Source organism: Corvus kubaryi, unplaced genomic scaffold, assembly GCF_017639235.1.
Source record: "Corvus kubaryi isolate FWS band 111438036 unplaced genomic scaffold, C.kubaryi_AGA036_p1.0 37256, whole genome shotgun sequence".
Taxonomy (NCBI): Eukaryota; Metazoa; Chordata; class Aves; order Passeriformes; family Corvidae; genus Corvus; species Corvus kubaryi.
In genome coordinates, this window is record NW_024581076.1 from 8,463,160 (window position 1) to 8,476,181 (window position 13,022).

General features: G+C 35.0%; 1 protein-coding gene across 4 annotated transcripts in view; it reads left to right on the forward strand.

Annotated features, from left to right (window-relative positions):
• TNFRSF19 (TNF receptor superfamily member 19) overlaps nucleotides 1–13,022 on the forward strand; it is a 59,030-nt gene that overhangs the window by 23,407 nt on the left and 22,601 nt on the right. For all 4 annotated transcript variants that reach the window (XM_042023972.1, XM_042023973.1, XM_042023974.1 and 1 more), the window contains one exon: nucleotides 2,618–2,703. In XM_042023972.1, the coding sequence (XP_041879906.1) occupies nucleotides 2,618–2,703 (86 nt within the window). The remainder of the gene's footprint in view (nucleotides 1–2,617; nucleotides 2,704–13,022) is intronic.

Sequence of the window (13,022 nt, forward strand, 5' to 3'; positions counted from 1 at the left end):
GGTCCTATGTTCTAATCTTGACCTTACTGTATTATCTGAGCAAATAATTTCTGAATTGCAGTAATAATTATCTACAAAAATGGTTTAATAATTACCTACTTGGTCTATGAGAGTATTGTCTGTAAAGTACCTGAGACAAATACTTCAAAACAGTGAGTGTTACTGGTGACTTAGTTCATTGTTATAAAGAATTAAACATTTGGAAACATTCACAGCTACCTTCTTCAAAAGTGATCACATTATTTGCTTGGGTTTTTTCCCGTCCCTAGGTCAATGTCTAATAATTCTCATGCACATATATTCTTAAATATAAATCGAAATAGATATATTTATATAAATATTAATCAAAATCAATGGCTGTGGTTTACTGTCCAAAATTTCCTTTCCTTCCTTCAAAATTCATAAAGCATGATCCTGGCTGAGAATCATAAATTAATCTGAAAGAATTGTTTGCTGAAACTGCTCTTACAAATCAAGAGCTGTGCTTAGTTTTTTGTCCTGTCATCCCAAAACTCTGTTGCTAATTTTCTCTGTAATATTAAATCTTAGGACCTCTAAAAGGCTATTCTTTACATTGTTGCCAAGTTCTGATACTATAAACACCTGCCATGAATTTGTAGAAAGACATTTCTGTTGCTTTTAGGAGCTACTAATTTAACTGATAGAAGTAGTGTATGAGAACTGATTTGCAATTGTAACAGCCTTTGTATTTTCAGAGTATACATTTCTGACATGCTTAAAAGTTCATACATTTATTTAGTATATATATTTCAGTTGTTTTATTTTATTTATTTTTTATACATATTTTTTTTTTATTATTTTTTTTAATACCAACTTTTAAATACCTGAACACTGTTGAAGCTCCTGCCATTACTCCTTCTCAAGCCAGAGGTGAAATCTCTTTGTTTAAAAACACTTAGTAAAGCTTTGGTAACTAATCTTAGTTTAAGTCACTGCATAAGAAGGTGCAGCCCCAGGCATTATAGATGTTACTTGCAACCACTTTTGATACTACTTGCAGCCACATGGTGAGTTGATTTATGCTATTACATTTTAAGATATATGTGTTGTAGGCCTTATTTGGCTGTCAGCAGGGAGAAGATTTTCTTCTTGTGTAAACAATATAAACTGAATTTTGGAATATGAGAAAGGAATAAAAAAGAAGCCACATTAAAACATGAATTAAGGGTAAAGCTAAACTGGAGGACCTGGGAATGCTTCTCAGTATTCTGGCCTAGAATGCATCCTAGATAGGTGTGTTGAGTATGCTTTAAAATGAGAGCTGTGTGTTCAGTGTGTATTAAAATGAGAGCTGCTTCCACAACCTGAATTTTCTGGCAGCAAAGTTGGAAACAGGAGGAGGGAGGGAGGTATGGCCATGGCAAGGGTAGTCACAGGACAGCTGGATGTTTTGGGTAACAGAACTGTAGAACATGCCACCACTCATACCTGTCCTTTAGTTTAGATGCTGCCTAAGCGAATGGAGGATATAGCTAGCCTAACCAAATAGTTTAGCTGATGTTTTACCTCTCAGCACTCTTATTTATTTCTGTTTTGCATGAGTTTCCAACATGCCATTCTCTATTGTTCAGCTTCAAAACACTATGGTGAGCCTGTCAGCTAAAACCAAATATCAACACATTTCGTTCAGAGTAAATGATCACAGTGACCCCTTCAGTCTTGCAGCCTATGGATCTGTTTCTGTTCACATTGTTAAAGCACGAGTTTCTTGAGCAGTTGGAAAGCTGCTTGCTTTAGCTGATAAAAGCTTCATACTTCAATGGCGTTTGCAGTGTTAGGAATATAATATCAGTAGAGTTAGTACCTCTTATTTAATGTGCCACTACCACTACAGAAGACAATTCGTGTACTCATCTTGAAGAGGCCACTGCTGCTGATTCTGTCCTAGTAATAATGAATGGTTGAAAGACAGACTGACCTACTTGATTAGGAGCTGTAGGTAAGTTCTTTAGAGGATGTCATACATAAAAATTTGAAATACAGCATTCTAAAGTTTTGGTTTTTTGTTTTTGTTTTGTTCCCTGCTTTAGGAATGTACAGTTTTACCAGGCACCAGTAAGCTCTTCAAACATAAATTCAGTTATAAAGTTCTTGAAGGGTCTTTAAATAAAATGTCACTGATACCTGGCCTGCGATATATTTTTAGAGGTGATAATTACCTTGTAATATATAGATGAATCACTTCACTTTCATTTTTCAGACATGCAACTAAGCTTTCATAAGTTAAGTTCTTCAAGCATGTCATGTATGTTGTGATCTGTGTGGAAAATGGGATATTGATTTCTGTCCAAAATCTCCAGAATGGTTTATTTCTTCTGTGAATATGATTGTAGTGACTATGCATTTCGACTAACAGATTTAGAAGTTTTCCTCAGTTTATTGTAGATCTGTCATGTACTAATAATTAATTATTAGTACAAGACAAAAGTACTACTGTACTTTTGTTTACTTTTATTTTCTTTTATTTCCTGATAGTTTGCATTGAGACACAGATTGACAAAATTAGAGAAGATGTTATTAAAACACCTCATTAATTTTGTGAGGAATAATAACTGGTTTTGATTAACTGTTTTTTTCACATTCTTTTATCTCCTAGATTTTATAGGAAGACTAAGCTTGGAGGCTTTCAAGACATGGAATGTGTTCCTTGTGGTGATCCTCCTCCTCCCTATGAACCTCACTGTAAGTGCTGGTTTTGCTTTAGAGTATTTTCTCTTTTAACTTTAAAGCCTGGCAAAAAAAATTACAGTCACAGTTACAAACTCTTTTTAAAACTCATTTTCTTCTTGGTAAATGATTTTATTCATACATTTCATCAGGGCCAGTACTGTCATTGAGAAGTTCCCACAAATAGCCAGTCCCTTGCAGATAAACATTCCTGTCACACCACAGGTCAGGGAGTCTTGACTCCACTTCTGATGTCATCTTATAATTTTTTAATTTCTGTGTTAATGCCAAAAGAAAGGCAATCTTCTTAGACCCTCTGCCAACTGTCAGGTAGGGGTAGTATCTTTTCCTGACACCCAAAAAGGTATTTGTTGATACCTTTAAAAATAACCTTTATACTAAGGTTACAGTGAGAACGAATATCGATAAATAACTTTATAGACCTTTATACTGTTAGAAGGAAATAAATAATTGGTTTTTCTATTTTTCTTTTGCCAATGAGAGAATTAGAATCTCTTCAAAAGAAGAGAACCTCTTTATTCTGCAGCAGAAGCCTTGTTACCACTTCTTCCAAGACTGTTGATGGTCTACATCCCATCATGTTTTTAATTCAATGAAAGGAGTGAACTATTGGTTTTGTGTTGATTTCTGCCTAGTTTATAAAGTGAAAAATACTTGTGATTCAAGATAATTATGTTGAAAACCGTGGGTTTACTTGTTTGTTTCTGTAACTGTGAAGTTGTGTTTTAGTTTTTTCCCCTAGTTGAAACAGAAACATTTGTTCATAGAAAGAATAAATTGTCAGGTTCCTGAAATACTTTATGCTACTTTAATAAATACACACTGTTTCTTATAAATATCCTTTCTTTTTTTAATTGTATAAAATTAAAATATAACCAAGATTATACTATTGTGCCTTAAACCCATACTTTTCAATAGTTTTATATTGTATTAACTTCAATGAAATAAGGATTCTTCAGCATTTCATATATTGCTTGGATAGTCTTTTTTCAAATGAGCCAAACTTTCTTCTTTTGTTTCCATTCTAGTTTTAGTGCCTTTTATAATAAACTTATAAACCCAGATTTTCAGACATTTTCCACATTTATAAAAACTTTTGCTTTTAAAGACTGCAACATTCAAAGCCAGTAAATCAGATTTCTATGAAGCGAATAAGTCAAATAAGTTCCAGTGTTTGCAGCAGTCACTCCTGCCCATGTGTAACATAAGCCTAGAAAGTACATTCAAATATGTTCAACTATTCTTGTAGTCTAGACAAATCTTAGAAGTGTTTAGAAAGTATGTTCTTCGTATCAAACACTGTCAGGTTTGATGCCAAGAATGAAATGCTGATCTCGACTTACTGAAGTAAATCACTCAAATACAATGAGTTGCAGAAGTTATTTCTAGACAGGGTTTGAACACAAACAGGCCATTTCATATGTACATGTATTTTAATTCCTTCAATTGGGCAAATTCAGTATTATCCCTTTCGTCTGTCTTTACTCTCTTTTTATCTGCAAAAAAAGAAAATTAGTAAAATGTAAAGTGCAACAATGCCATTCTAATGGAGGATCTCTAACTCATGAATTAATTTTATGTGTTTTTTTCTCTTTTCTTGTTTGTTCCCTTCTAAGAAAGTATGCTCTTCAAATATGAATTCTGTTCTCTAACATAATCGAAGAAGAAATTATGTCCCTTATCATTCAGCTTTGACTGTAACTAGTGACTTGTATATTTCATATTTTTCAAAGTCACAAATTATTGTTTTGAAAAGGTGATGAAAGAACAGTTGCCTAGTCTTCTGAAATAACTCAGAATTGTTTTGTTTATAGTGATTTGGCTTTTGTAATTGAGCCTAAGCTTGGATCCTAAATTGAACCATTAGGAAGCTATTACTCATTTTAAGTGGACAACAAGCAACCCTATGGAAAAGAGCATTTTCTCTGGCACATGCTGCAGTGGTAAATCCAGATTAGAGATGTTTTTGTTCCCTAATCTCATGGCTGGGAAAACGCCTTTGGCTAAGTAACAGAAATGGTAACTGCAAAGTTGTGAGAATTGGCAAGTATTTCCAGCTTTTACAGAAGCTATATAATAAAAGGTTTGAAATCATTAAAATGTTTGTTATTTGCATACTAACCTCCCATTAAAATCCTAAATAACAGAAATCCTACTGTGAAGTACAGTTGCCATATGTCACTGTGGTTTTCAGAAGGCTTTGTTCAGAATTTTTGTGTTGGCTCTTCAGGTTCTAACAGCAACTGCCTCAGTTTTGAAAAGTGCACATGCCTTCCTCAAGCAGCCTAGGAAGTTTTTCCTACAATAATAGCTAAATTAACTGAAATACTTTTGAGTTTTACTTCACATCAGATAGGGGGAAATTTAGATCCAAGTCAAAAACATAATTCTGTAAGGAATCATAAATAATGGTATGTGGAAGCAAACATGTTCCACATAATGCTGAAAATGTTAGTGGTCTATTTCAATAATGGATGTATTTTGATAGTTAAGACTGCCTTACTTGAAGCTAAGTGGAGACAGACCACAAGGTGTGTGGGACAAGCTCTCAATGATCAGAGAACTGAGTTCTAATTCTCTGCCTTTCTTATCCTTCTCTCTTTGCACGGTGAAACAGAAAGTTAAATATTAGTGCAGCTAGCTCTTATGTTACAGATGAAAAGGAAAAGTTTAAATGTCCTGTTTCAATGAATTAATTGTCCTCTGAGGTGTGTGGCAATCTTTTGTTTGCTTAAGAACATTACCATAAGGGCACAAAGGCTCACAGCCCCCTACCTGGACTACAGGTTCGTGTTAAAGCTGAGACATGGATCAAATTCTTTCTAGTAGCAGTTGATTATTACCCGGTTAGCTATAAATCTAAATACTTGCTTTTATCTCCTTTCTGTAGACATTTTAAAACAGATCTGGTTTAAATATTTACTCATGAAAAAATAAGTTTGTGAATTGCTAGAGGCAAAGTTGAAAGGATTCTATAATGAACAAGTAAAGAGAGTATTAGAGGCCAGGAGAATTGCTATCACCTTTGTGCAAATTTTACAGGGAGACACAATGACTTGTGTGTTTTTAAAACGTCAGACAATTAAATACACAATGATACAGTTATATTTTAATTTACTTAGTTCAGGTAAATAAACTGTAAATACCAATCTTATGTATAAGGTCAGCATCTAAACATTAGAAATGAAAGCATGTTTTTAAAATCGCAATTTATGCTCACTTTGTAAACTGAAGACATTTTTCTCACCTGAAGACTTTTTTTTCCTCATCTGAACGTCAGAAAACAAATCCTTTGAACTGGGAATTAGAGTGGAAACCTAATCTATCACAGATGTAAATTCTGAAATAGAAGGTAATATAGACTGTCCAAAAGTCAAAAAGTGAAAAAGTGAAAAAGTGACACTGATATGGTTGATTGATTCTTTTTTCTTAGTACCAGTTTAGATTTGCAGAGTTCACTCTCCTGTCTGCTCAGGCCAGTGTTGTGCTTTCCCAGTGGTTGTGCTTAAACTGTTACTGAAACTGCTCAGTAAGCTAGATTGTGAATCTATCTGTGATAGAAAAAGAATTAAAATAACTCCCTTCTTAAGGTTATTTTTTAATCTAATGAGCTCATTGACCTCAAAACACTTGTGGTGACAGAAGTTAAGGAGAGATGTGGGAACAGTTCAGGTAAGGAACAGATTTTCCAAAGATACCATTACTTTCTTGGAACAACCATTATGTTTTCAGCTAGTCTGTCTTAGCAAAGAAACAAAAAAAAACCACATTAGAAACCACACTTCTTATCTTCTTTTGGCCATAAGAAAATGGCAGATTAAAATTAAAGCAGTGGAATTATTATGTCAGCTATTCTTACAAGTGGTTCCTGTTGTATTGTTCAACTCAAAATGCAGAAAAGCACCAGAGTCACAAGCATCCTTTAGTTTCTGGACAGGCTTTCTGTGAAGCAGAAGAGCCTGTGACATGGAACTTTTTTGAGATGTATTACAAAAATCATTCCTAGAACTTCCCTTTACTGTTCCTTTCTGGATCAATCTAAAATCAATGGTGTTCCCCTTTTATGTGCAAATTCAGTGTAGAATTTGGCTGTACAAACAGTTAAATTGGAATAAATTGCAAGAGTCAAGGAAATGAGGAAATTAACACCTAGGCACAAGAGAGTATTTTACAGCCAAACGGCTACCAAAAGAACAGACTTGTCCTTTCCACCCCCCCCCCCAGTAACCACACTGTTAGATTTATAAAAATAATAATTTTTTACACCATTAAAAATTGCACAGGTTGTCCAGCAAAAAATGTTCTTCCTTCTCCAGGACTACTACTGCTTGTCTTCATGGCATAGATCAAGGAGCATGGGAAGCTGGGGGAGGGATACCATTCTGTGTGGAGCTTGGGAAACTAGCCTCTACATGTTCCAGGAAATAAACACATGCTTTGCTTCAATGAAGCAGAAATGTTTCATTGAGTAAGTCACAGGAATAGAAATATCTGCAGTTTGGTTGTAACATCATGTGCATTTGAAATAAACTGGCACTCAGGTCTAAAAGTGCTGCTTTTTTTGCCATGAACCATTTCAATTACAAAGAATGTCTCAAACTACAAAATAAACAGTAAGATGAGAAATAAAAGTAAACACTATGGCTTGTTGAGACAAAATACATTAAGATCATTAAATGTTAAAATACTACATTTTCATGAGGCATCCCTATCTTACCTGCCCTAAATTTTGTTCTTTTGAGGAACTCCTATGACATCTTGATTGCCTTAACTAAGACTGATCACAATCCCTTTAAGTTTTCCTGTGTAGATTTTTTATTAGTTACTTTCTGTGTGTTTACGGTATTGCTTTTTCTGGGAACTAAATATAAGTGTCCTGGAGCTGTCTCACTCTTCAAATCTATAAAGTAAGTTGTTTCACTAATGAAGAGTATTATTTAAGAGTTAAAATCTGGTTTTACTTCCTTTTTTCCTGGTGATAGAAGTAGATGGTGTAGGAAAAGTAAGATTTCATATAAATCTACTTATTTACATTAATAAGATTAGAATCTGTGACTTTGTAAACTTTCATGTGAGCGTAATGGGTATTGGGGGTATTGACTAAACATCAGAAGAAAGAAGATAAAAACCTAGAAATTGCACTCTGCAGGGTTATAACTTACATTGTTTTGTAAGAGGGGAGCTGGAAGCTTGTTGGCTACATGTATATTCTGTAAAATACTTTCACTAGTGGTAAAAGAGAAAAAAGTCCTGCTGTCTCAGCTTTGCTGAAGCTTTTTATATTATTTCATTAAACATAAATACAGCTTTTTAACTTGAGAGTAATTTTTGGATGACATTCAATTCCACATTAGTTCCACTGTTTATACAGTGGAATTTTAATTTATTTATGTCACTTTCTTCTTTCTGTTTACAGAATTTTATAACTTTAAAGCTGTCAGACTCCAGATAATGTTTTTCTAGCAATTAAGTTTTTCTGTAATTTTTATTTGGTTGCTTTGTACAGTAAACTTGGAATTACTAATGTAAAGCAGCCTTTGAAGGCAGGCACATGAAGCAACTGGCAGCTGAAAATATATAGAAAATGAAATTATTCTTAATTATTGGGTTCTGTTCCAACATATATCTCTTTCTTATTTCAGTATTTGTTCTGATTTGAGGTTGCCTAACAACCTCTGTCATATTCCTCTTTACCATGTTGAACACTGTGATAGAAAGCAGCTGGAATATTGTATAAACCTTTCACAAAAGTCATAAGTAGTGACAGCTAATTTAAGTACAGATAATAGCATCATTCACTTATAAATATCAATACTGTTTTCTTACAGAGACATTACCTTCCCATTATTTCAAAACTGAAATGTACACTTTTGTAAAAATGTAGTAAGTCAGTCTGATATTTTCCATATGTGACCTGATGGTAGAGTAACTTATCTTCAGGAAGTCTGAAACAAATTCCACAAGGTATTTCAGAGAGATGAGAATTGCTATTCGTGTCTTACAAAGTTTTATTACAATTTTATTTCTTTCACACATCATAAAGAGAGTTAACCTAGAAAACCTAAATGTTTTCAATTCGTCGTCCTTGATAATTGAGGTGCTTCTGACCCATTGGGGTTCATGTATAACTTAGAGTCAAGCAGCTCCTTTTCATATTGTTTTGAATTTGCTTTATATGTTGGGCTCCTCTTCTAAAAAAGTTGCAGAGGGCAGATTTTTCTTTATTTTAATAACAGAGGTGTTACCAGTAAAATGAGTTTAAATAGTTCTGAAGTATTACTTAATGGAGAGGAAATTCAGATACATTGCACAGTTTAATCATGTTGTAAAACTTCCCCAGCTTACTCTCATCAATTTTCCTTGTGTGTACCTCTCATTTCTATGCCTTATATGTATAGAAATACTTCATTATGTAGCTTGTTACCACTACCTATGTATTATGGTTAGTAGACAGAAATGTCAGAAGTGTTTCCCTCATTTCTATCTGCTGTCCTGTCTACTCCTCTTCAAAAAAAAACAACAGCAACAACAAAACAAAAAGCAAAACAAACAAAAAAAAAACCCCAAACAAAAAACCAAACCAAACCAAAAAAAAAAAAACCAACAAAAACCCCAAGCCTAAACAAACCAAAGACCACCACAAATTCTCCATGGAAGAAAATTTAGCTTATAAATTGAAATGACATTGCAAGAAGGTGCAACTCCCAAACCCAACAGAATTTCTGTTAAGTAAGCCAGACACTTTACCAAGGAATCAAGATTTGGAAGCTGAAGCTCTAAGGGCATCCAGTCAGTCTAAACTGTTAAACTCTTGTCCACTTTGTTGCACTATCCTTAAAGGTTTTCTACCATTCAGTTTATTTTTTACAGTGGAAAATTTGTTTTATCAGAAAGATTTCAAATCACATCTAATACAGCTTAATTCTGCAAAACTGTAGGTGTGAGGGCTCTTCCAGTGAATTGAGTCACTTACTAGTAACTTCTGTAGACCAGAAGTAGTCAGTATCGTGTTTCTCCTCTATTGCAAAAGTCTACAGTAACCTCAGCTAATGAGCTTCTGAAATTTCTTGATCTTCTTTGAAGCTCTTATAATGACAGTAAGCAGGGTCCTTATTTTGTGCCTGCTACCTATAATCTAACTTAGATTTCTTTGCACGGTGAAATTTTATTTCGCTAAGTGTGTTTCAAGTAGCCTGGTTCAAGCTACAAACTGAAAGAGCTAGGCTAGTAGTGAATGCTGTAGGAGTATCTTAGTATAGGTAACATTAGCTCTGTCAAGTATCCAGAGATACATAAGGCTTAAATATTCAAATAGACCCAGGATTCTGACCCCAAAATTGCATCACCAACTGTCTTGCTTGCCAGCTACCTAATTGTGCAAACACTTAAAAGCCCAAGGGACCTACAATATTTCATTTGATCTCCAGGAGTATTCCACTGATTCTGGGTCCAGGTGGCTTGGACACATTGCAGCTTTAGTTTAGGCCAAAGGTTTTGTGATTTACCTGCTATGCCCTGACTGCCCTGGAAGGGAGTGCATATGCATAGACTGGGCAGGATGCTCTTAATAGGTGTATAATTGGAGAATACAGACCCCTTCTTTTTATCACAGCTGGTCCAAGAGGTAATGGAATTGGAATTTAAGGACGCACCTACAAACTTCTCTGTACCCTTCAGTGGTCATCCAAAGACTTTTGCAACACTGAGCAGTTACGTGCCCGGCTGGCACTGAAGCCATCAGGATCTACAAGCTGATTGGCCTGTTGCTCATCTCTGAACAGTCTGTTCTGTGGTGCCTTCTAATGTCAAACTCAGCAGAGCAGGTTGGGATAATGTCTGGGAGTCCTTTTCTTGGTGACTTCTCTGAGTCCAGAATTCATCCCTTATCATGTGTACTGACTGTGTGTTGGCTCCCTGCTGTTACTTTTTGGTTCTTACATCACAAGTATGTTCCTGTCACGGGCAGGTTCCCAGCATTGTGGATGCAGTCCAGGTGCTGCAGTGCTTGGCACTGCAGGGCCTGGGCCTGTTTGTGATCCTGGTTTCATGCCTTCTCAAATTAATAAGTTGCAATACATCTCAATGGCTCTAAGATCGCTTGTTGAGGTAATTACATTGTTCATAATTTTCACACTCTGACTGCAACCCAGTCATGGTTAAGTAATAGAGTCTAATTTACTACTCACAGCTTTTCAAAATGAGGGGAAAAGCTCATCTTTCCTGTTTGGGTATCCTGATGAAAGTATACCAGTAAGACTGTTCTTTTCTTGAATAGAAATTGTTCAAATAGTTAAGAATTTGAGTTGTGTTTTTGAAGTAAAGTTCGGGCTATAAATTAGTGAATTTCCATTTAAATTATCTGACTAATCAACTCAACTTTCCTCCCTACTTCCTGCTTTATGTGTGTAAAGTACAGGTGACTGGGTCAGACTTTCTCTTTCAATTATTCTGCTCTTTAATCTCAAATAATGGGCAGTCCGCTGTTTTGGTTGTCGCTACCTTTGTGTTATTAGATGCATTGAGGCTGACCAGCAAATCCTAAAGGAGGTCTGTTGATAATATCCAATGGAAACTTTAAAAACTGTATATGACACTGTAAAGGCTCTGCAAAGGTTTAATGTATTGCTTCATGCACTATAATGAGTAATCCTCTACATCAGGAAATTAATCTGCACAAAAGAATCACTAGAAGACATTCTGCTCTGTTAATTGGTTTAGCCCCTTTTAATTCAGAAATATACTGTCTTTTTGTTTTCCCTTCATTATAATTGTATTTACACTTCTGAAATGCAAATATTTCCTGTGTAAAGACAAAATATCCTTGATATACCAATAAATATTTCTGCAAAGTATGCAAGACCTGGGTATGGTTCAGTAACAGAGTTTGCATTAGAAGTACAATGCCAAACAAAATTTGGATTTTAATTCATATGTCTTGGTAGTATTTCTTTCCAGAGGCTTTAGAGAACTCAGCTTGAATCCCCCTTTTCTGTGTGTCATTTTCCAAGCAAATTGTTAAACCTTTCCTTTAACTACATATGATAATTATAATATGTGAGTTTTCTTTTGACAAAACATGGTTTTTTAGATTGGTTTCACACAGATTTCCATAATTAGGGCTGTGTGAAATGGATTGTGATACATTCTTCTGGATCAAAATATAGGTAGAAAGTTCCATAGTGAAGAGGTTTTATATATGAAATCTGTCTGATTGGGCTGGTATTCAATACAATAAGGAAGCCTAAACTGATATACCAACAATGAAAACTATCCATGTTTCAGTAAATAAACATTGTAGATATTGTAAAATATTGTAACCTCACTTTGTACTGGCAAAAGTAAAGGTTAGGTTTTTTATGCAGGTCTGAAAATAGTGCTCTTTCCTTTGATTCAAGAGCAATCACATTTTATGCAAAAGACTGCTGGTGCTAGTAAGTGATAAATAAGGAGGTGGAAAACTGATTTTTATCTTAACATGCCAGTTAAGATGTTTGTACTTTATAAGGATACACAGTTTACTGTCTCTGTGATGTCTTCTGACTCAGATCACTGCTTCAGTAGCTAGCTGACTAGTGAAGGAATGCTGTAGCTCTTGCAACAGAGGAAAAAGACCAAACCAAAAAAGCCTAGTTCTTTCCTAGTCCTTTCCTGCTGTTACTTTGTGCAGGCTTGTGATGTAATGTAAGTGGGATGTAGCTGTAAGGTTTTCTCTTCCAGAATGGATGAACCTGTGCCCCACACTTGTGCTGATTGTCTCTCACAGCCATTCCAGAGGTTATAAAAGACTTTCGTGCTGACAGTCAAACATGGCCTGTCGTTCTACATCAGGCTCTTTTAAATTTTGTGTTAAGAGCTGAGTTGGCTTTGTTGATTGAACACCTATAAGAGCACTTGGTGGTTATTACTGAGCACATGGATCGTTTCTTTAATGCCTGAATCATACTAATCTCTGGATCTGTAGAAGAATTTTCCTTCCTGCCAGTTTAGTATTCTTTGGGGGAAACGGATTTTTCCTTCCTTGCCACAGAAGGCTAAATTTCTGAGAACAGGGAATCTGTCTTCCACTGCTTTTAACTATTACGTATTTAAGCATCATGAATGTTGCCAGTGGGCCATAGGTGTGACAGTTGTCATTTTTGGCTGCTAGGAATGATTTCAGAATTGTAAATTTAAGTGTTATTGCAAATTTTTAAAGATACATGATAAGATTAGAATTGTGGGGGTTTTGAGTTTGCTTTCCTAGGTGAACACAGTGTAGCCATACTGTTGTCATTTATCCCTTTTTAATACTTTTGACCATGATGACTAATTTC